The following is a 25,553-nucleotide window of genomic DNA, read 5'->3' as shown; positions in this document are numbered from 1 at the left end:
ATGGCCAATTCAACTAACCTGCAGAGAAAATGCTGGAAAATCTCAGCAGATCTGGCAGCATCTGTAAGGAAAGAAAAGTGCTGACATATCGAGTCCAACTGACCCTTTGTCAAAGCATCTTCTCTTTTGGTTTCAGATTCCAGCATCTGCAGTAATTTGCTTTTATCAACTAACCTGCACATGTTTGGATAGTGGGAGGAAACCCGAGCATGCAGACACAGGGATAATGTGCAACTCCACACAGACGTTCACCTGAGGCACAGGGACATTCGCCCGAGGCTGGAATCGAACTGTGAGCAGCAGTGCTAATGACTGAGCCACCACACAATCCCAGTGTGGAGGATTTGTAGTGGAAGACTTTGGTGAAATGTCAGAAAGCATTTTGAGAAGGGTTTATGAACAGGGGGAATGTCACGAGGCACAGAGTTTACAAGATAGAGTTCTAGAAAATGAAACAAGTCAACTGATCTTTTCTGCCATTGGTGACAGAGAGAATACAGAGAACTGTGTCCATGAGATTGGAATGAAGATGTGGAGTTGAGTGTGATCTGGATTTTTTCATTTGCAGTTCAAAACTATAGATATAGGAGTAGAATTAGGATGTTCAGCCCTTCTTGTCTCCTCCATCTTTTATTCATGACTGGTATGATTCTGAATCACATCACCATGCCTTCTTTCCGTAGCCTTTGATCCCCTTACTAATCAATAACCAATCTATCACTGTCTCAAGTACACTAAATGACTTGGTGTCTACATCCTTCTGCAGCAGTAAGTTGCACAGATTCACCACCATGTGGCTGAAGCAGTTCCTCTTCATGTCAGTTCTAAGGGTCATCCCTTCACTCTGAGGTCATGCCAGTGAGTCCCAGTCTGTCCTACTGTCCTACCAATGGAAACATCTCCGCATCTAGTCTATCCAGGCCTCTCTATAAGTTTAAATGAGATCTCCCCCCCCCATTCCTTCTAAACTCCAGGAAGTACAGACCAAGAGTCTTCAACTACAGCTCATCCCACAAGCTCTTCAACCGCAGGATCATTCTTGTAACCTTCGCTGGACCCTCTCAAATGCCAGCACATCCTTCCTTCGATACAGGGCCTGAAATGGCTCACAATATTCCAAATGTGGTCTGACCACATCCTCAGCAACACATTTCTACTCTTGTATTCTAGCCCTCTTGAAGTGAATGCTGACGTTATATTTGACTCCTAACTGCCAAATGAATATAAGTGTTAAGCTTAAGAGAATCCTGAACTAGGACTTGCAAAGCGCATTGTGCTCTAGTTTGTCCTCATTGAGAAAGTTCAGTGTATAACTTCAAACTTTCCGACATTGTCTTCCATCTGCCACTTCTTCACCCACACGCCTAGCCTGTCCAAGTCCTGTTGCATTGCCCCAGCCTCTTCAACACAGCCTGCCCTCTACCTGCCTTTATGTTATCTGCAAATATAGTGACAATGCCCTCAATTCCTTTGTCCAGATCATGAATGTATAATATGAATAGTTGTGGTGCCAACACATACTGCTGTAGAACTTCACTTGTCACCGGCTGCCATCTTGAATAAGACCTCTTTATCCCCACTCTCTGCCTTTTGCCATTCAGACAATCTTCTGTCTATGCCAGTATCATACCCCTCACACCATGGGCTATTATCTTATTTAGCAGCCTCCTGTGCAGCACCTTGTCAGTGCGGTGAGTGAGTTCCAGTCTACCATAGTCCTGAACAAAGTTTCTCACACATTTCTTTAGTTTTCATCTATTTTAATTATGCAACTGAGCTGTTGTGTACAATTTACAGGAACCCTGTGATGGGAAGACAGAAGTCCTCAGCAATGGTGAGACCTCCCATATTATATGCCTCTGGGTGCATGCCTAATGCCTAGCTGCATTGCATGCCTGATGCTGGAAGCCAGGCGCTACCTCTTCAACTGCTGTGCTTGACCCTGAATTTAACAATGCTGTAGATGAAAGGCAAAGCAGCTGCTGCTTCCAGGTCAGAGATCTGGAGGTGCTGGAGAAGAGGGCTATCCTTGTTCCTGCAGACTGATAAGGAAACCATGTCAACACACCCAGCCAGGCTGGACCCAAACAGCTGCAAATGTCAGTGAGAACATCACTGATGTCCTGCCCTCTCTGAGGATACCTTCTCTTTAACTCTGCCAATGCACATCTTAACTGGTTTGGCAAGAGAAGAGCCCAGTCACTCATTTAGACATTGGGACAGTCCAGCAGGCAATCAAACCACTCAGTCTCATTGTGGTGTGCTGTGCAACTCTACCATTACCACCAGTATTAAGCCATTCTAAAAATGCACAATCTTTCATGCATCTTCTACAACTAAACCCCCTTCTTACACAGGCAGCACTGGCATTCCGCGAATTGCTTAGATGAGGCCCGCACTGGACAACATCAGCTCCAAGTCCACCTTGAGCAGGAAGCTGATGAACCCTCCACTGGGAAGGCTTTCACCTGCATCCTCTAAAAGCTGAGAGAATTTCACCTCAGAGGGTCCTCTGAGGTGTCTAGACAACACAGTCTGGTGATCACACCATTAATATCTCTCAGCAGCTGGTCAAGGAAGGTCTCTGACAGTCAAAGACTGCCAGAGGATTGGTACCTACTCAGCAACAGGCAGAAGACATGCCCTTGTTCTTCCCAGAAATGGCTTGGTCAAAGTACAGTGCCAGGCACAGGTAGATCAAGTGGTTTTAGCAAAGGTACTCAGTAAACCAGAATGAAGACTGGAAGAGTCTATCAATGTTATCAGTGCTGTGCTGGCTCTGTTGTGCATACATCTTGGTGTCTCCAGGGATTGGTTGGTGACCAGCGTGAAGACCCAGGTCCAGAAGCACAGACTGCATCTGCCAATATGAACACAGACTTTCATTCCATCATGCTAGCTGTGGGTGCTCAGCATTGACAGCAAGGCAAGAGGCAGAGGATGTACCTTGATCTCACTCCAGGAGCTCCTTCCTCTTGGAGACAGAGTAATGCTAGCAGACACTCGCAGATGGAGGAATGACAGACAGATCTCTGAGGGGCTTATTCTTTGCCGCTGCACCTCCCTCTTGCTGCTGTTTCTATAGTCTACATATCAACAAGGATGAACCTATAGACTACATATCAACAAGAATGAGACTATAACTGGACAGGAGACTGTTAGCATGCCTGGGCCATCTCGGCTGAAAGGTATTGGTGGATGACCTCTAATATCTTCCAGTCCAATAAGGTCAACCACAAAGGAAACTCCCTCCGTGCTGGTACACATGAGAGCATTCAAGCCAATTAGTCCACACCAGTAGAATTGAAGCTGGCCTTTGAACCCTGTCCTTACATATTCTTCAAAGTGAAAAACACAATGTGCCAATATTTTGGAAGTATATTCTGCAAGAAATGGCTTATCCTCTTTGCAGTCTCAAGACAACGGACTAGTCTGCTTTGGATTTCCTCTTTCACCTTTGAAGGAACATTGTTGGAAATTCTTTTCACATGCGTAGGTGTGACATTTTGTGGGTATCTCTCTCTGCAGACAGCTACGTATTTTACATTTTACAGGCATCTTTGGCTATACCAGCCCTCTTTTAAAAACATATTTGGAATTACAAGTGAAAAATATCCCCAGCACTTCAGGGCTGTGATCCATGGTCATGACAGTTGCTGAGCATTGCTTATCTCTCATATAGACTGCAGGAAGCTTCAAATGTCAGGTATCCTTAAATACTGACATTGAGGACAGCAGCCAAGGTGTTCAATTTTCATGTAGAAATCATGGAAGCTAAACACAATCAGCAGAGACTTTACTGGGGCTTAGCCTGACATATCAACATATACACCCACCTCATGAGTGAAAATATAGAATCAGTAATGATTCTACACATATCTGCAGGGTAGGGTACATTCTCTGTAGCAGTTTCTTAAGGCAGACCACTGGCATTCAAAGTTGGGAGATGTATAATGGGCAGTTCACAGATCCATTCACCTCAGTACAATTGTCAGCCAAGAGCAACTGCACAAGCTGCTGCATCTCACAGGTTTAACACTGCCCTGGAGAATGCTCAAGCATTTCAAATTTAGCAGTTTACACAAGATGTAAAATCTGAAGGGTTACTGATGATGGAAGAGACAAAACAAGATTTCTCAGGATTGCTGAAAACCTGGTGGCAATGATTCTTGAAATAATACTCAGATATCATAGCCAAACAGATGTGAGAGCTACATATACTTAGATCCATACAATGTTATTGAGCTGTCTTACTACTTTTCCATAATGTTCATGCAATGCATCCATGTGCAGACATCTGAAAGTAGGACCAGACGAGTGGTTCATGTACTCAATCAGATGGATGCCAAGGCATTTATTCAGCAACATGAAAAGTCAAAGATGGCTAAATAATAGCAGCAGTAGACCAGGATCTCAGTGCTTGGGCTGCTTGACTCCAACAAGCAAGAAGAACTTGAACAGCCTGGAGATCCTCTGATCAATGAAGTTCACCTCCATTATCCTGACTTTGGTTGACATCCCACCCAATGCCGTAGTGAAGAGTTCACTTGATAAACTATACAATGCTGCAAACAGTCTTGAGATGGAATTGCTTGAAGCCCTGTTCATCGTAGTCAGTGTCTTCAACCAGACCAACCTGAGGAATGTGCTACTATAATTGCACCAACACCTCTCCTGTCCTACCAGTCATCCAAATATCCTTGACCATTGCTTCACAACCATAAAAGATGCCTACCCTCTATTTTCTGTCCGTATTTTGGAAAATCAGAATACAATGCTGTGCTCTTCCTCCTGGCTTACAAGCAGAAATTGAAGCCTGAGGACACAGTACAGAGTATTGCAGTACAAGTCTGAGGAAACAGAAGGGCTCCTATGGGACTGCCACCAACCTTGGATGCACCTGTTCCTATTAGATTGACATTAGATTGGCCTTCTTCAGGGTGAACCCTCAGAAAGTGACCAGCCCAGATGAGGTCCCCAGCTGTGCACTCAGGTCTTGTATGGACCACTGGCTGGAGTATTCGCAGACATCTTCATCCTTTCCTTAATACGATCCTTAGTAAGTCCTCACCTGCTTCAAGTAGACAACTGTAATTCCAGTGCCAAAGAAAAATTGTACAGCATGTCTCAATTACTCCCTGAATATTGCTCTGACATCCTTAATTATGGAGTGTTTTGAGATGTTGATCATGGCTCACATCAACTCCAGCCTCCCAGATCACCTTGATCCTTCACAATTTACCTATTGGCGCAACAGGTCCACGGCAGACATTATCTCCCTGCCCTTACATTCATCCCTGGAGCATCTGGGGAACAAGGATACCTACGTGAAGCTCCTACTTATTGACTACAACTCCATGATCTATACCATAATTCTAAACAAACTCACTTCCAAACTTTCCCCAGTAACTAGATTCTCAACTTCTTGACTAACAGACCTCAGTCAATAAGGATAGGTGACAACACCTCCTCCCAAATAATCTTCAACACCAGTATCCTGCAAGACTCTGTTCTCAGCTCTTTACTATTCTCCTTATGTACACGTGACTGTATAGGCAAATTCTGCACCAACTCCATTTACAAGTTTGCTGACAACATCACTGTTGTAGGTTGGATTTCAAACATCGAGGAGACCAAGTACAGGAGGTAGTTAGAGTTCTTAACAGCATTGTGAAAAAAACACCAATTTCTCCATCAATGTTTGTAAAATAAGGGAACTGGTCACTGACTTCAGGAAGCAGAGTGGAGGGCATGCCTCTGTGTGCATCAATGATGCTGAGGTGAAGATGGTTAAGAACATCAAGTTCCTGGGAGAAACCATCACCAACTATCTGTCTTTGTCCACCCACGTTGACACTATAATCCAGAAAGCACAGCAATGTCTCTACTTCCTCAGGAGTTTAAGGAAATTCGCAAGTACATAAAGACTCATACATTTTTATAGGTACACTATAAAAAGTATCCTGCCTGGACATGTCATAGCGTGGTATGGCAACTGCTCTTCCCGAGACTGAAAGAAACTATAGAGAGTTGTTTCAATCCATTGCACAAACCAATCTCCCAACCACTGACTTCACCTATACTTCCCACTGCATTGCTAAACCAAACAGCATAATCAAAGATCCCTCCGCATCCACTTATATGTTCTTCAACCCTCTTCCATCAGGCAGAAAATATAAATGCTTGTGTACCCATTTGAAAAGATATAAGAACAGATTCTTCTCCGTTGTTATTCTAACTTTTGAATGGACATCTTTAATGTTAAGTTGCAGGCATAGAGTCAAAGAGATGCACAGCATGGATAACTCATCCACGCTGACCAGATATCCTAACTCACTCTGCTCCCATTTGCCAGCACTTGGCCCATATCCTTCTAAACTCTTCCTATTCATTTACCCATGCAGATGCCTTTTAAATGCTGTAATTGTACTAGCCTCCATCACTTCCTCTGGCAGCCCTTTCCATACGTGCACCACCCTCTGCATGAAAAAGTTGCCCCTTAGGTCCCATTTATATCTTTCCCCTCTCACCCTAAACCTATGCCCTCATCCAGGGAAAAGACTTTGTTTATTTATCCCTCATGATTTTATAAACCTCTATAAGGTTTCCCCTCAGCCTCCGACACTCCAGGGGAAACAGCCCTAGCCTATTCAACCTCTCCCTTTAGCTCAAATCCTCCAACCGTGGCAACAACCTTGTAAATCTTTTCTGAACCCTTTCGAGTTTCGTAACATCCTTCCTATAGGAAGGAGACCAGTATTGCACACAATTCCAAAAGTGGTCTAACCAATGTCCTGTCCAGTCACAACATGATGTCCCAATTCCTGTACTCAATGCTCTGACCAATAAAGGAAAGCACACCAAACACCTTCTTCACTATCCTATCTACCTGCGACTCTACTTTCAAGGAGCTACGAATCTGCACTCCAAGGTCTCTTTGTTCAGCAACACTCTCGAGGACCTTACCATTAAGTGTATACGTCCTGCTAAGAGTTGTTTTTCCAAAATGCAGCACCTCGCATTCATCTGAATTAAACTCCATCTGCCACTTCTCAGCCATTGGTCCATCTGGTCAAGATCCTGTTGTAATCAGAGGTAACCTTCTTCGCTGTCCACTACACCTCCAATTTTGGCGTCATTTGCAAACTTACTAACTATACCTCTTACTCGCATCCAAATCACTTATGTAAATGATGAAAAGTAGTGGACATAGCACCGGTCCTTGTGGCACTCCACTGGTCACAGACCTCCAGTCTGAAAAACAACCCTCCACCACTATTCTCTATGTTCTACCTTTGAGCCAGTTCTGTATCCAAATAGCTAGTTCTCCCTATATTCCATGTGATCTAACCTTGCTAACCAGTCTCCCATGAGGAAACTTGTTGAATGCCTTACTAACATCTATCTAAATCACGTCCACTGTGTTATTGCTTCAAAAAACTCAATCAAGTTCATTTGATATGATTTCCACGCACAAGCCATTCTGATTATCCCTAATCATTCCTTACCTTTCCAAACACATGTAAATCCTGTTCCTCAGTTTCCCTCCAACAACTTGCCCACTGCCAATGTCAGGCTCACTGGTCTATAATTCCCTGGCTTTTCCTTACCACATTCCTTAAATAGTGGCACCACATTAGCCAACCTCCTGTCTTCCAGCACCTCACCTGTGACCATCGTTGATACAAATATCTCAGCAAGGGGCCCATCAATCACTTCTCTAGCTTCCCACAGATTTCTAGGATACACCTGATCAGGTCCTGTGGATTTATCCACCTTTACGCATTTTAAGATATCCAGCACTTCCTCATCTGTATTATGGACATTTTTCAAGTGTCACCATCTATATCCCCACATTCCATATCTTCCATGTCCTCTTCTGCAATAAACATTGATGCAAAATACAGCGTGACCACCCCCGTATCCACGGGTTCGGTTACTGCGGTTTCAGTTACACGCGGTTTATCATGGCCTGAACATATGAAATAGAACATTCCAGAACCAGCGACCAGGAGGCTGCCGGGAAGGTACGTTTCCCATTTAAATGAATGGGTTCGCACCTATCCGCGATTTTGGGCTTCTGCATTAGGTCCTGGGTACGGGAGGGACTGCTGTACTCATTTTGTATCTTCCCATGTCCTGTGGCTCCACACACAGGCTGCCCTTGCTGATCTTTGAGGGGCCCTAATCTCTCCCTAGTTACCCCCTTGTCTTTAATGTATTTATAAAATCCGTATGGATTCTTCTTAACTCCAGTTGCCAAAGCTATCTCGTCCCCTTTTTGCCCTCTTAAGTATACTTCTACTGCCTTTATACTGTAAGGATTCACTCGATCTCTCCTGTCTATACCTGACATATGCTTCCTTATTCTTAGCCAAAACCTCAATTTCTCTAGTCATCTAGCATTCCCTACACCTACCAGCCTTTCCTTTCACCCTAACAGGAATATACTGTCTCTGAACTCTCGTTAACTTATTTTTGAAGGCTTCCCATTTTCCAGCCATCACTTTACCTGCAAACATCTGTCCCAATCAGCTTTTGAAAGTTCTTGCCTAATACCATCAAAATTAGCCAACTCCAATTTAGAATTTCAGCGCTTAGATCTGGTCTATCCTTTACCATCACTATTTTAAAACTAATTGAATTACGGTTGCTGGCCCCAAAGTGCTCCCCCACTGACACCTCAGTCACCTGCCCTGCCTTATTTCCCAAGAGTAGGTCAGGTTTTGCACATTCCCTAATAGATACAGCCACATGTTGAATCAGAAAATTTTCTTATACACACTTAACAAATTTTGATATCACTTTCTCATTGGCTCTAACATTGTATCCTGTACCCTGTTCGGTTAGCCTGTTGGACTTGTACATTGTGATCTGCCTGTAAAGCATTTAAGGCAAAACTTTTCACTGTACCTCAGTACACGTGACAGTAATAAGTCAAATCAAATCAATTGTGACCTTGACATGCTTCACTCGTTTTGATCTCCCTGTAATATATTGCAAAGTTCAGCAATGATGGGACGGGGTATTCTTTACCTTGACCTGCACTAGACAATTGAAGAAAATGACAATGGGGCTTATAGATTTGGGTTGACCTCATTCTCCTCTGACTCCTTGGTGGATCTTCATTTGCTGTTTCTTCCTCTGCAGCTGCTCCTGGTTGCTATTCTTGCTGGATTGCTGGCTCTAATATGTGGGTCTTTTTCAGTCTGGAAAAATGTTGTGACTGGTGTGCCATAGAGATCTGTGCTGGGATCTCAACTCTTTATAATTCATATCAATAATTTGGATGAAGGGACCAAAGTATGGTAGCTAAATTTGGTGATGACATAAAGATAGGTGTAAAATTGTGTTGTGAAGAAGACATAAGGAGCCTAGAAAGGGATATAGCTAAGTTAAGTGATTGGGCGAAGATCTGCCAAATGGACTACAATGTAGGAAAATGTGAAATTGCCAATTTTTTCAGAAAGAATAAAAGAAGAAGCATATTACATAAATCATGAGAGGTTGCAGAACTTGAAATGCAGAGGGATCTGGGTATCTTGGTGTATGAATCACAGGAGGCTAATATGCAGTTCAAGCAAAGAATCAGGAAAGCTAACTGTGTTATGTTTTATTGCAAAGACTAGTGAATGTAACAGTAGGTTATGCTTCAGTTGTACAGAGTATTGATGAGACTGCATCTAGAGTATTGTATAAAGTACTGATCACTGTACATAAAAGAGTGATCTTAATTCACTGGAAGCAGATCAGAGAAGGTTTCTGAGACTCATACCTGGAATGAATGAAATGGGAACAGAAAGTACTGGAGAAACTTAGCAGGTCTGGCACCATCTGTGTAGAGAAAGCAAGTTAATATTTTGAATCAGGTGACCAATCTGCAGAAATGAAAATGAATGGATTGGCTCATAAAGAAAGGGTCCACATGCTAGTCCTCTATCCTCTGTGGTTTAGAAGAGTCAAACTTGATTTAAATGAAACTTATATGACCCTGAAAGAAGTTGACTGGGTGGATGTAGAAGGAATGGTTTCTCTTGTGGGAGAATCTACAACATTGCCATTTGTTTGAAGTACATCCATTGTATTAGCCACAAACTGCAAGCACGTTCTGCAGGTCTGCCAGTGTCACACAAAAATGTGTCCATCTCCTGTCTGACTGTTTAGTACTCCCCACAGTCACAAGCTGCTTTCGTTACCATCTGTTCCAAAAAGCTCCAATCCACAGAGAGAGGCTGGGAGCCTGTAAGGGAGCTCTAAAGATCTCGTGCACCAAAACGTAATGACCTACATAGAGATTGTCAGCCCATAGGCTCGTGCTGATGTCAGTGTGCTGTAAGAAAATAATGTGAAGTGGATAGTCTGGCAACTTTCAAATAAGCACTGAAGTTGTGAGTGCTAAGAAAACACAGCAGGCATAATGAGGTGGTGAGACTGATGGTTTGCGAATGCAACTTGCATGGAAATAGATTCAAGGAAGATGATGGCCATAGAGCATGCAGCAATGTAGTTCAGTAGTAGTTCATGATAGCCAAGGCAAGCATTCTACAAGCTGGAGTCACTAGGTATCCGTACCGAATTATCTATTGAGCATTTGCACCGGTGATTCCTTAGTGGAAGAGAGGAGGATTGGAAGTGAGGCCTGAATAAGGTGGGATTTTAATGATTCCTTAGTGGAAGAGAGGAGGATTGGAAGTGAGGCCTAAATAAAGGTGGGATTTTAATGAGGTACAGATGTATGGAAATATTTTCCCACCTTTCATACCACTGATCAGGCCAACACAGAGAGGAAAGCTCCACTAATAGTTACTGTTTACTGACTCAAGGTATTGCAGCGATATCTAAATAAGACTGATTACAATGCATTTAACATGTTCTGCACAAAGACCAGAAAAGCTGTGCAAGAACAGGCATATATCAGAGAACTAAACTGAAATTGCTGAGTTTAACATGCAATTCGGGCAGACAGAGAGCTGCTGCCTACTTACTTGGCAGTTGGATGGATCATTGCAACTTTGAGCAGTTCGTCTTTGTTATCGAATGTCATCGTCTGCACTCCACGGCTGACAGCATATTTAATATGAGAGACCTCCTTGCAGGGATTTGCATAAATGATTCTCTCTGCCGGTACACCCATATCTAGTATTGTCGCAATTTCATTCTGGTTGGGAAAGAAAAGCAAGTTAGTTTACATAGTAAGCAGTGTTGTTCCAAGTTTTGAATGTGCATTTGCCACATACTAGAGCCATAGAAAATAATTTGAAAGGGATGTGGAAACTGTAGACTCAGCACTCACAATACGGTGATCTAAATGAGGGACCACATGGGGCCTCAGAGTCATGCACCATACAACACCTGAGGGTCTGCTTTACTGTGGTAATTCCTTTTGATGAAATGTAATGAAAGGGCCATGATGTGAAGTAAGTATTGGAGATGGTATGTAATCGATTATTCTTCTGCATTATATATCCACCACACACTTAGACCCATGACTTTAGGGAATGGTTGAAAGTTTCCTGGAAAAAAGGTCAGGCTTTGCGCAGGACTCTTTGTAAGGAAAAAGGCAGCAAATTAAAAATAACCAGGCAGCATCTTTAAAAAAAAAATTCAAACTTAGAAAGCCAATCAGGCACTGTAATCTTTATTTGATTGGTAAGTTTATCCACGGTTAAACAACAACCTTTGCCACTATGATAACTGTAATGATTGTAAAGAGGTGAGTCAGGTGGGTTTCATAGAATGAGTTCCCTCGATTTGGGCTGTTAATCTGGTTAATCCAGGAGCCCTGTCTGATCGATAAAATCAGGAGTGTTAAAGGTTCTGTTCACTCTGAAAGCTGTCTCTCAGGAAGTTGGATTAGTGTCAAGGACTCTCCACATGTTAACAAAGGGTGACCTGGTGACAGGATACCAGCATCTGCAGGTGGTGATGAGCTGCCTTCTTAAACTGCTGCATTCCACGCAGTGTTGGCACACATTATTCATACTATTAGGAAGAACACTGCAGGATTTTGACCCACTCACAGAGAAAGAACAGCAATGTACTTCTAAGTCAGGATGGTGTGTGGCATTGGGGGGCAACTTGGAGACAGTGGTGTTCATAAACTTGTTGTCCTTGCCTGTATCGATGATATAGGTTGTGAGGTTGGATACTGCTAACTCACCTAGCTTTTCTTGTAGACTGTAAGATTGTTTGATTTAGACTTTGGCCTGCAAGTCAGGCTAATTAAAAGTAACAGTAAAAATTTTATTTGATTAAAGAATCTCAAACTTACACCATCTCGATAGAGAAGAAAGTAAAATTCTGACTCTTCACTGTTTGAATCGTAAAACCCAACCAAGAAACATTGTATTACATATCCACGCAGTTTCAACCATCAATATAAATTATAGTCTATCTCTTGATGAGCTGAGATGAACTGATGATTTGTTGGATTTGCTGCAGTTGAGGTCACTCCTTCAAACACTACCTCCTTAAGGCAGGGGATTTCCCATAACCTGGCAGACTGTGTTACACCAAAGATCACAGGGTCATTTCCAGGGTGACCATGTTCATTCCTGGGCAAGTTTGGGAGTACTCTTTGAAACCCCTGCATTGAGAACTCCAGCATGGATAGAAGGATACCTCAGGACAGCTGGTCTGACTGGTAGGGATGTGCTCATAAATCCTTTTTCCACTTCTTACAGGATGGCAGCATTTGTGCTCTCATACCAGCCACTCCACAGTGCCTTTGTTGTTTGCCAACCAACCAGTACAGACTGTTGCCACTCACCCTGAGGTGGTGCAACAAATACATTATACTACAGAAAAGAGACTCATTAATTAATTTTTGACAGGACAGAAAATCCTGTGCCACACCATTATTTACATCTGGTCTTGGCATTACGGTAATTTTCACAAGAACCAACATAAAACACTCCAAGTTCTCAAGCTTGATTGATTCACTCTTTCCCAAATAAGTCACAGAGCCATAGGGTCATAGAGATGTCCAGCATGGAACCAGAGCCTTCAGTCCAACCTGTTCACGCCGACCAGATATCCCAACCCAATCCAGTCCCACCTGCCAGCACCCGGACCATATACCTCCAAACCCTTCCTATTCATATACCCATCCAAATGCCTCTTAAATGTTACAATTGTACAAGCCTCCACCACATCCTCTGGCAGCTCATTCCATACACGTACCACCCTCTGTGTGAAAAAGTTGTCCCTTATGTCTCTTTTATATCTTTCCCCTCTCACCCTAAACCTATGCCCTCTACTTCTGGACTCCCCGATCCCAGGGAAAAGACTTTGTCTATTTATCCTATCCATGCCCCTCATAATTTTGTAAACCTCTATAAGGTCACACCTCAGCCTCCAACGCACCAGGGAAAACAGCCCCAGCCTGTTCAGCCTCTCCCTATAGCTCAAATCCTCCAACCCTGGCAACAACCTTGTAAATATTTTCTGAACCCTTTCAAGTTTCACAACATCTTTCCAATAGGAAGGAGACGAGAGGTGCACGCAATATTTCAATAGTGGTCTAACCAATGTCATGTACAGCCGCAACATGACCTCCCAACTCCTGTACTCAATACGCTGACCAATACCAAACACCTTCTTCACTATCCTATCTACCTGTGATTCCATTTTCAAGGAGCTATGGACCTGCACTCCAAGATCTCTTTGTTAGCAACACTTCCATTGATCTTACCATGAAGTGTATAAGTCCTGCTAAGATTTTGTTTCCCAAAATGCAACACCTCGCATTTATCTGAATTGAACTCCATCTGCCACTTCTTAGCCCATTTGGTCCAGATCCTGTTGTAATCTGAGGAAACCCTCTTCACTGTCCACTATGCCTCCAATTTTGGTGTCATCTGCAAACTTACTAACTGTACCTCTCATGCTCGCATCCAAATCATTTCTGTAAATGACAAAAAGTAGAGGACCCAGCAATGATCCTTGTGGCACCCCACTGGTCACAGGCGTCCAGTCTGAAAAACAACCCTCCACCACCACCCTTTGTCTTCTACCTTTGAGCCAGTTCTGTATCCAAATGGCTTGTTCTCCCTTTATTCCATGAGATCTAACCTTGCTAATCAGTCTCCCATGGGGAACCTTGTCGAAAGCATTACTGAAGTCCATATAGATCACATCTACCACTCTGCCCTCATCAATCCTCTTTGTTCCTTCTTCAAAAAACTCAATCAAGCTTGAGAAACATGAACAGTGGACGGTGATGTGTAAGGACTTCAGTAAGGCATTCGACAAGGTTCCGCATGGTAGAATGGTTAGCAAGATGAGATCTCATGGAATACAGGGAGAACTAGCCACTTGGATACAGAACTGGCTCGAAGGTAGTGGAGGCCTGTGACCAGTGGTGTGCCACGAGGATTGGTGCTGGGTCCACTGCTTATCTTTATTATATGAAGAATTTGGATGTGAACATAGGAGGTATAGTTAGTAAGTTTGCAGGTAACACAAAAATTGGAGGTGCAGTGGACACTGAAGAAGGTTACCTCAGTGTACAATGGAATCCTGATCAGATGGGTCAATGAGCTGAGAGGTAGCAGATGGAGTTTAGTTTCGATAAAAGTGATGCACTGCATTTTGGAAAGGCAAATCAGAGTGATTTCCACACTTAAAGGAGAGTGTTGCTGAACAAAGAGACTTTGCAGGTTCATAGGTCCTTGAAAGTGGAGTCGCAGGTGGATAGGATAGTGAAGAAGGCGTTTGGTATGCTTTCTTTTATTGGTCAGAGCATTGAGTATAGGAATTGGGAGGGCATGCTGCAGCTGTACAGGATATAGGTTAGGCCACTTTTGGAACATTGTGAGCAATTTTGGTCTCCTTCCAATTGGAAGGATGTTGCGAAACTTGGAAGGGTTTAGAAAAGATTTCCAAGGATGTTGCCAGGGTTGGAGGATTTGAGCTATAGGAGGAGACTGAATAGGCTGTGACCATTTTCCCTAGCACACCAGAGGCTGAGGGGTGACCTTATTGAGGTTTATAAAATCATGAGGGGCATGGATAGGATAAATAGACACAGCCTTTTCCCTGGGGTGGGGGAGTACACGACTAGAATGCATAGGTTTAGGGTGAGAGGGGAAGATATAAAAGGGACCTAAGGGGCAACTTATTTTTTACACAGAAGGTGGTGCATGTATGGAGTGAACTGCCAGAGGAGGTGGTGGAGGCTGGTACAATTACTGCATCTAAAAGGGATCTGCATGGATGTACGAAAAGGGTTTTGAGGGATATGGATGAAGTGCTGGCAAATGGAACTAGATTAGGTTTAGATATCTGATCGGCGTGGATGAATTGAACCGAAGGGTCTATTTCTGTGCTGTACATCTCTATGACTCTATGACGTGGGTATCACTGGCTAGCAAGCATTTTCAGCCCATTCCTGATTGCCCTTGAGAGATATGCTCTTTGATGTTCTGGTCAATGATATCCTTTTAGTGACACCTCCTCCAAAATGAGGAAGTCAGATCCATTAGTGCTGCTTTCCATTTCTCAACTTGTGAAGGCTTGAATTCAGATGAGAGATGTAATTTTAATAACATTAAAAATGTCAGAAATATCCTGATAGGAACAGGAGTCCCTCTCTAGTAAACATTTAACTTCGCATTTCATATAAACTTCTTCACCTCCCTACGTCCAAGATTTATATGGGAGGCAAGGCACTTTTGTGTTAGAATATTTTCACAACACAAGAATATTTTCACCACAACTGACCAAGCCGGTCAACTCGTACTGGACATAGTTGCTAGGTTGGGTCTGAGGCAGGTGGTGAGTGAACAACATACCTTATCCTCACCAAACTGATTGTGACAGATGCATTTGTCCATAATTATACTGAAAAGAGAGATCGCTGTACAGTCATTGTGGAGATGAAGTCTTAGATTCACATTCAGAATATCCTCAATCATACTCGGAGGCACTATCGCCATATTAAATGGGACTTCGAATAGGTGTAGTCACATGCAAAGGTGATGGCCTTGTGATATTATCACTAGACCATTAACTCAGAGACCCAGATAACAGAGTCATAGAGTTATACTGCATGGAAACAGACCCTTCGGTCCAACCTACCCATACGGACCAGTTAGCCCAACCCAATCTAGTCCCACCTGCCAGCACCCGGTCCATATCCCTCCAAATCCTTCTTATTCATATACACACCCAAAAGGCCTCTTAAATGTTGCAATGTACCGGCCTCCACCACATCCCCTGGCAGTTCATTCCACAGACCTCTGTGTAAAAAAGTTGCCCCTTGGGTCTCATTTCTATCTTTCCCCTCTCACCTCAAATCTGTGCCCTCTAGTACTGGACTCCTCAACCCCAGGAAAAGACTTTGTCTATTTACCCTATCCATGCCCCTCAATTTTGTAAACCTCTATAAGGTCACCCCTCAGCCTCCGGCACTCTAGGGAAAACAGCCCAGCCTGTTCAGCCTCTCCCTATAGCTCAAATCCTCCAACCCTAGCAACATCCTTGGAAATCTTTTTCTGAATCCTTTCAAGTTTCACAACATCTTTCCAATAGGAAGGAGACCAGAGGTGCACGCAATATTCTAATAGTGGCCTAACTAATGTCCTGTACAGCCGCAACATGACCTCCTAACTCCTGTACTCAATACTCTGACCAGTAAAGGAAAGCATACCAAACGCCTTCTTCACTATCCTATCTACCTGCAACTCCATTGTCAAGGAGCTGTGAACCTGCACTCCAAGGTCTCTTTGTTCAGCAACACTCCCAGGACCTTACCATTAAGTCCTGCTAAGATTTGCTTTCCCAAAATGCAGCACCTCGCATTTATCTGAATTAAACTCCATCTGCCACTTCTCAGCCCATTGGCCCATATGGTGCAGATCCTGTTGTAATCTGAGGAAACCCTCTTCACTGTCCACTATGCCTCCAATTTTGGTGTCATCTGCAAACTTACTAACTGTACCTCTCATGCTCGCATCCAAATCATTTCTGTAAATGACAAAAAGTAGAGGACCCAGCAATGATCCTTGTGGCACCCCACTGGTCACAGGCGTCCAGTCTGAAAAACAACCCTCCACCACCACCCTTTGTCTTCTACCTTTGAGCCAGTTCTGTATCCAAATGGCTTGTTCTCCCTTTATTCCATGAGATCTAACCTTGCTAATCAGTCTCCCATGTGGAACCTTGTTGAATGCCTTACTGAAGTCCATATAGATCACATCTGCCCTCATCAATCTTCTTTGTTACTTCTTCAAAAAGTTCAATCAAGTTTGTGAGACAAGATTTCCCACGCACAAAGCCATGTTGACTATCCCAAATCAGTCCTTGCCTTTCCAAATACATGTACATCCTGTCCCTCATGATTCCCTCCAACAACTTTCCCACCACTGAGGTCAGGCTCACTAGTCTATAGTTCCCTGACTTGTCTTTACCACCCTTCTTAAACAGTGACACCACGTTTGCCAACCTTCAGTCTTCCGGATCCTCACCTGTGACTATCTATGATACAAATATCTCAGCAAGAGGCCCAGTAATCACATCTCTAGCTTCCCACAGAGTTCTCAGGTACACCTGATCAGGTCCTGGGGATTTATCCACCTTTAACCGTTTCAAGACATACAGCGCTTCCTCCTCTTTAATCTGGACATTTTGCAAGATGTGACCATCTATTTCCCTACAGTCTATACCTTCCATATCCTTTTCCACAGTAAATACTGATGCAAAATATTCATTTTGTAACTCTCCCATTTTCTGTGGCTCCACACAAAGGCTGCCTTTCTGAACCCTAGTTACCCTTTTGTCTTAATATATTTGTAAAAACTCTTTGGATTCTCCTTAATTGAATTTGCCAAAGCTATCTCATGTCCCCTTTTTGCCCTCCTGATTTCCCTCTTAAGTATACTCCTACTTCCTTTATACTCTTCTAAGGATTCATTCGATCTATCCTGTCCATACCTGTCATATGCTTCCTTCTTTTTCTGAACCAAACCCTCAATTTCTTTACTCATCCAGCATTTCCTATACCTACCAGCCTTCTCTTTCACCCTGACAGGAATATACTTTCTCTGGATTCTTGTTATCTCATTTCTGAAGGCTTCCCATTTTCCAGCCGTCCCTTTACCTGTGAAAATCTGCCCCCAATCAGCTTTCGAAAGTTCTTGCCTAATACCATCAACATTGGCCTTTCTCCCAATTTAAAACTTCAACTTTTAGATCTGGTCTATCCTTTTCCATCACTATTTTAAAACGAATAGAATTATGGTCACTGGCCCCAAAGTGCTCCCCCACTGACACCTCAGTCACCTGCCCTGCCTTATTTCCCAAGAGTAGGTCAAGTTTTACACCTTCTCTAATAGGTACATCCACATACTGAATCAGAAAATTGTCTTGTACGCACTTAAGAAACTCCTCTCCGTCTAAACCTTTAACACTATGACAGTTCCAGTCGATGTTTGGAAAGTTAAAATCTCTGACCATAACTACCCTATTATTCTTACAGATAGCTGAGATCTCCTTACAAGTTTGTTTCTCAATTTCCCTCTGACTATTCGGGGGTCTATAATACAATCCCAATAAGGTGATCATCCCTTTCTTATTTTTCAGTTCCACCCAAATAACTTCCCTGGATGTATTTCCAGGAATATCCTCCCTCAGCTCAGCTGTAATGCTATCCCTTATCAAAAATGCCACTCCCCCTCCTCTCTTGCCTCCCTTTCTATCCTTCCTGTAGCATTTGTATCCTGGAACATAAGCTGCCAGTCCTGCCCATCCCTGAGCCTTGTTTCTATAATTGCTATGATATCCCAGTTCCGTTTTCCTGAGTTCATCTGTCTTCCCTGTTAGGCCCCTTGCATTGCAAGAAATGCAGTTTAATTTATTAGTCCTACCTTGTCCCTGCCTGCCCTGACTGTTTGATTCACTTCTGTTCTCAAATGTACCAGTCTCAGATTGATCTCTTTCCTCACTATCTCCCTGGGTCCCACCCACCTTACTAGCTTAAATCCTCCCAAGCAGTTCTAGCAAATTTCCCTTCCAATTTAGGTGCAATCCATCCTTCTTATACAGGTCACTTCGACCCCAAAAGAGATTCCAATAATCCAAAAATGTGAATCCTTCTCCCATGCACCAGCTCCTCAGCCGTGCATTCATCTGCTCTATCCTCCTATTCCTGCCCTCACTAGCTCGTAGCACTGGGAGTAATCCCAATGTTACTACCCTTGAGGACCTCCTTTTTAAATTTCTGCCTAACTCTCTGTAATCTCCCTTCAAAATCTCAACCTTTTCCCTTCCTATATCGTTGGTTCCAATGTGGACAATGACCTCTTGCTGGCCCTTCTCCCCCATGAGAACATTCTGCACCCTCTCTGAGTCATCCTTGATCCTGGCACCAGGGAAACAACACTCCATTCTGCTTTTTCTCTGCTGGCCACAGAAATGTCTGTCTGTACCTCAGACTACAGAATCCCCTAATACAATTGATCTCTTGGAAGCCGACGTACCCCTCGTTGCATTAAAGCCAGTCTCAATACCAGAAACTTGGCTGTTCATGCTACGTTCCCCTGAGAATCCATCACCCCCTACATTTTCCAAAACACCATACCTGTTTGAAATGGGTATATCCACAAAAGACTCCTGCCCTAGGTGCTGACCTCTCTTACCCTTCCTGGAGTTAACCCATCTATGTGACTGTATCTGAGACTCGCCCCCCTTCCTATAACTGCCATGCATCACAGACTGTTGCTGTTGCAAATTCCTCATTGTTTCTATCTGCCTCTCCAACGATCCACTCGATCTGATAAGATTCGCATCCAACAGCATTTATGGCAGATATAATCCACAGTAACCCTTAAACTCTCTTTAAACTCCCACATCTGACAAGAAGTACATATCACTGCAAAGGCCATTTTTGCTCCTTCACAATCTACAGACCCAGAAAATAACACCGTCTTATTCCTCTACAAAACACTGCACTAGGTTAAATTAAGAGCTATGGCTGATATTTTAAGTTTAATCAAGAGACTTATCTCCACAAAAATATAATCAAGAAATAACCCACTCACTAATACAGCCTTTTTCTTGGACAGACTTAAAACAACAATTAACTTATCTGATTCTGTGTTGTGAATTTCCCCCAAACTGATTCCTCCAAGATTAGTTGTGAAATTCACTGTTTGTTAATTTTCCCAGATGCACTCCGATGTCCACATGAATTCAAAAACAGCAAAGGCGGTAACTGTGCAGGTTCTCTCTCTCCTGTTCTGTCCTCACCATGTGCTTCCTTTGTCTGCTCTTCTCCCTTTTAAAACTGCTGCTGTTTTGACTTTTTTTTCCAAAGTTCCTAAACAATGCAACAGCATATAAAACAGTAATTGCTGCTCCTGGAATTCGAGGAAATCACCTCCAGCACCTAAAATACCTCTAAATAAATCACCTCCAGCACCTAAAATACCTCTAAAAAAGGAGCAGCTCTTACAGCCAGAAACTTTTCCCGTCCTCCATCTTGGATTACCCGGAATAAATTGAGTTGTGACACCTCATATTGTCACAATCACTTTTCTGATGGAGTCTTTAGGTCTTTAGTCCACAGTATGCATCTCTTCAAGCAGAGGACATCCCCTTTCCACAAACTGCTTCTGTAGGTTGCATAGAATTTGCAGTTTCTTCTCTCTGCTAAGCACACTGGCTATTGTCCTTATCCAATATGTACAGGTACTCAGTATACAATACACACTCAGCTCAGGCAAGAACTTCAAAAAATTACCTCTGATTGAAATGTCATTTTTCATTATTTATACATTTTTGATCTGCACTGACTCATAACACTCAACAACGCTGTCAAAAGAACTTCCGGCTCCAGCAAAGACCAAGATATGACTGACTGACTACCAAAGTTTGGAGCATTTGCAATCACCAACAACATGATATCATAGCAAAAAACAAATGAACTGTGGGACAGTCACCTCATCACATCCTTCTGGTTTAACCTCTTCATCCACAGAATTTGTTTCTGTTTGGTTATACTTTATACCCATACTTCTGCAGAACTGTCAATGCTGTCTGTGATATTTGCAAGTGAATTAATGAATAATGGATTTAAAGGGGATATAAGTCTGCATATTAATAATTAACAATTCATTTTTCTACTTGTTAAGGATAAGGCTTATTTTCTTCTTTATTGATAAAGCCTGATGTCAGTCACTTTATCCTCGTTAGCAAACAACATCTTAGTTATTCAATTGGTCACGTATATATTTGTGGTAGATCATGCAATAGTGGGGTGTGATTAGCAGCACACTCTTACCCCCAGCATATTGCCAATTCACAAAGTACACTTAACCTGGACACAGCACATAGAGGATGACGGCATGGGATGAGGGCTGAAGTTCAGACTCCACACATACTGAAGGACCCCTTATCTATAGCCAACAAGACCTAGACAACATCCAGGCTTACGATGATACAACAGTGAGTAATATTCATGCCAGGTAATAAACATCTCAAATAAGGAGTTTAAATTATCACCCCTTAACATTCAATGACATTACAATCACTGAATCACCAATAATCATCATCCTGGACGTGTTGCCATTGACCAGAAGCTTACTATATTTATATGGGCCTGATGTGGAGGTGGCGGTGTTGGACTGAGATGGACAAAGTCAGAATGTTACACAACACAGGTTATCACCCAATAGGTTTAGTTGAAATCACAAGGTTTTCGAGCATTGCTCCTTCATAGGGTGAAGTTCATTTGATAAAAGAGCAGCACTCCAAAACCTTGTGATTTCAAATAAACCTGTTGGGCTATAACCTGGCGTCTTGTGATTTCTAATTTTATATGTACCAGTTATGTTCATACTGTGGCTGCAAAGAATCGGTCAAAGGCTAGGAATTTTGTGGTGAACAACTCACCTCCTGTTTCCACACTGACTATCCACCATCTAAAACTCTGGAGTCAGGTGTGTGATGGAATACTTTCCATTTACCTGCAATGTTCCTCCATCATCTCAAGAAACTCATCTCCATCCCAGATAAAGCAGCCCACTTGTCTGGCCCCCATTCCATTACATTCAGTCTCTTCACCACTAACACAGAGTGACAGCTGTATCATCTATAAGATGTACTGCAGTAATACAACTTCTGGCAGCATCTTCTAAACCTCCTAACCCCTATCCTTGGAAGGACGTACCAGCACCTGCAAGTTGGCTTTCAAGGTATGTACCACCTAATGTGAAACTGTCTTGTCATTCCTCAATACTTCTGGGTTAGCACCCTGGAATTTTCTTCATAGCACTGTGTGCATCCATACCGCTAGAACTGCAGCAGATCAAAATGGCAGCTCACCACCACTTTCTCCTGGGTAATTAGAAAAGGACAATAAACACTGGTCCAGCCATTGATGGCCAATCTCATGAATGAATAAAAGAAAATTCATGATTTTAAAGTCCTCTATTTAAAGTTCATGACTCTCATGACTTTTTAACTAAGTCTGAGTTGTGCTGAATTTTTGGGGGTTTTTCACCATGAGGCTCTGCCAGTGTTTTTTATTAAACTCACCATATTAATTGCCTTATAATGTTTCTTATACCCAATTTCTGTTCAACTTACCTGTCTGTGTTTTTCTGTCAAAAAACTGGCACCTCTTACATCTGTGCCATACTTAAAAAGTCACTATGCACCTGGATGAGCACAGGCAGTCCAAAGCCACCCAGTTCAGTCAAAGACAGAGTTGGAACATGTCAGAGAAGGGAAGGATATTATTAAACTGGAGAGGGTTCAGAGAAGATTTACTAGGATAATGCCAGGAATGGAGAGTTTGAGTTATGAAATTAGGCTGGATAGGTTCGACATCTTTCACTGGAGTGTAAAAAATTGAGGGGTGACTGTTCAGAGGTTTATAAAATCATGAGGGGCATAGATAATATGAATCGCAAACATCATTTCCCTAGTTGATGGAGTTCAAAATCGGGGTTATATTTTTAAGGTGAGCGGAGAATGATTTGAAGAGGACATAAAGGGCAACTTTTTTTACACAGACTGATTTGTGTGTGGAATGAATTGTCAGATGCAGGTATAGTGACAATGTTTAAAAGATATTTGGATAAGTATAGGTATATGCATAGGAAAGGTTTGAAGGGATATGGGCTGAACGCAGCTAGGTGAACGAATTTAGTATAGGAAAATGGTCAGCATAGACTAGTTGGACAGAAGGATCTTTTCCCATGGTGTATGACTGTGTCCTTATAAAAGTAATGTGGAGGTCTTGGTGGTCTAGAGGAGAGGTGTCGTCTTTCCGGAGAGCTGGCAGAGGAGGCTGACCCTGCCAGCCTATTCTGTGGTTGCCACCTCAGGATTGCATAAACGTCTTCTCTCATTTGTTCTCACCCCTGAAACTCCCACACCATCAACCTTGCATGCCCTGAGTGCTGCCTCCTCATGCCCTGGGAGACCTTTTTCTCCTGTATTCATTCACAGGATGAGGGCATTGCTGTCTCGAGAGCATTTATCGCCTAGGCCTAATTGCCCAGAGGCAGTTAAGAGTCAACTCCATTGCTGTAGGTCTGGAGTCAGACGTAGGCCAGACCAGGTAAGGTTGGCAGCTTCCTTCCCTGGAATACATTAGTGTGCCAGATGGGTTTTTCCCAACAATTGGCAATGGATTCATGGTCATCATTAGACTCCTAATTCCAGATTTTCATTGAATTCTAATTCCACCATCTGCTGGGGTGAGATTTGAACCTGGGTGCCCAGAACAAGAGCTGCATCTCTGGATTATCGGTCCAACAACAATACCACTCGGCCATACCTCATCACCATTGGCCCACATGCACCAGGACAGTCAACCATCTCACTCATTCCTCCTCTTTCTATTGATACAGAATACAGCCCACAGCTGAACAGCATAAACTCATGTTGTTGTCCACATCCAGATCCTCACCCTATACGGGTCCTTGCAGGAGATGATTGGGACCATTCATTTGTCATTGAGATGGCCAAGTCCTACCAAATGAGTAAGTATCACTCTTCATTCCTTTGCCATTCTCACAGTAACAATGCTGTCAGTCTCATTCACTGCACATCACTTCAAACCACAGGCCACGGTACCATCTTTCTCTTGTTCTACAAGTGTAGTCTCTGCTAGTCTTCCTATGAGCTCTGCAGAGAAACAGCCAGATCCTCTGGAATTGCCATCCTGGAGCTTTGAGAATGGAAGCATCTAAGGATCAGAAGAAGCTCTCCTCTGAGGGAATGCACAGGGGAAATCATAGTCAGAGAGAGTATGGGAGCATAATCTGGTGAACACGTCACAGTGACAGCTCTACAGAAAGTGGAACTCTAGATGTAGGTGTGTGCTGAGAGTCTACTACATCAACTGGATGTGGGGAGGGTACAATGTGTAGGCAAGGCTTCGTGCCACAATGAGACCTTTGACCTTCCTCACACAACATCCCAAATGGTACCTCTGTGCATAAAGGTGTACCCATCAATGAATCAATGCTGAGGGATGTCCAGGAAGTAGGCAGCCTGCGTGCTTGTGTGCTGTACATTGTGAGGGTCCATAAGCAATGTTCTCTCCCTTTCAAAGCCCTATGATTGGTGGTTGCAACAGACCTTCCCTCACAGGTGAGTCAAATCCAGGTGGGTTCACAGCTATTTTCTTCCCCATTAAGCACTGTCAGTTGCCAGCACAATGTGAGGTGACATGGAGTGTTCCTTTGCCTCAGCCTAAATGTGTTGGTGAGCTGCAAAACATGCACATCCCCTTTCTAGCTCATCCTGAAGACCCGCAGAGTTTACATTGCCGTAAACCTCCACTCCAACTTTCATATGCCCCTACACCTGCCTATCTTACACACCCAGGCACTGACATATGAGGTAACCATACTAGGTGCAGTCATACACTGCTTCTCCTATTGAAACCAGGGTGTTCCTGACTATGGATGACATCCAACTCCCACGTTACACTCTATCCATCCGTATTTTAATGTATTCCCCTCCCCCAACCCACTGTGCAGCCACCGTTCACAATTGTACTTGAAATAACTCCACAGAGGCTGGTATCCTGTCACCAGGTCACCTTCTTGATTACACATGCATAGTACCTGACACTGACCTAGCTAGCACAGAGCTAGCTCCTAGGTTGAGCAGAAATCCTGTCAATCTTGTTTATGTCTGTCAGCCAGGACTCCGTTATTGAACCAGGTTGACTGCCCCAATCAGGGAACTCATATTCTAAGATGGCCACCTGACTGACCTTGTTCCAATCACAATACCCACCCTTGCTCTACATTCTGTGACATAGGCTCACTCTTTTTCTGGTGACATCCCATGGGGCATTTTTGCATCAATCTGATGCCCCTCACTTTGCCTTAGATACTAGGGCATGTTCCAGACCTTAGTCCATCTCTTGCACCCAGAGAGTCTCAGCCAAATATCATCTTCAGGCAATAACAGTGTCAATATTGCAACACCTACCATGTCGCTCCGGTCCTCGGAGGTTTCTTCATTGCTTGGCAGACAGGAAGAACCCATGGGTTATCTCAGTCTTGTCAGATGTTCAGAGGACCAGGTGT

General features: G+C 43.2%; 1 protein-coding gene across 1 annotated transcript in view; it reads right to left on the bottom strand.

Annotated features, from left to right (window-relative positions):
• The window catches only part of LOC140480359 (antizyme inhibitor 2-like), an 87,772-nt gene that overhangs the window by 31,502 nt on the left and 30,717 nt on the right, over positions 1-25,553 (bottom strand). Inside the window, exon 4 of the mRNA XM_072575119.1 lies at positions 10,986-11,158. Coding sequence (XP_072431220.1) covers positions 10,986-11,158 — 173 coding nt within the window. The remainder of the gene's footprint in view (positions 1-10,985; positions 11,159-25,553) is intronic.

Source organism: Chiloscyllium punctatum, chromosome 8 (genome assembly GCF_047496795.1).
Source record: "Chiloscyllium punctatum isolate Juve2018m chromosome 8, sChiPun1.3, whole genome shotgun sequence".
NCBI lineage: Eukaryota > Metazoa > Chordata > Chondrichthyes > Orectolobiformes > Hemiscylliidae > Chiloscyllium > Chiloscyllium punctatum.
This window is presented reverse-complemented; position numbering and strand designations above follow the sequence as displayed.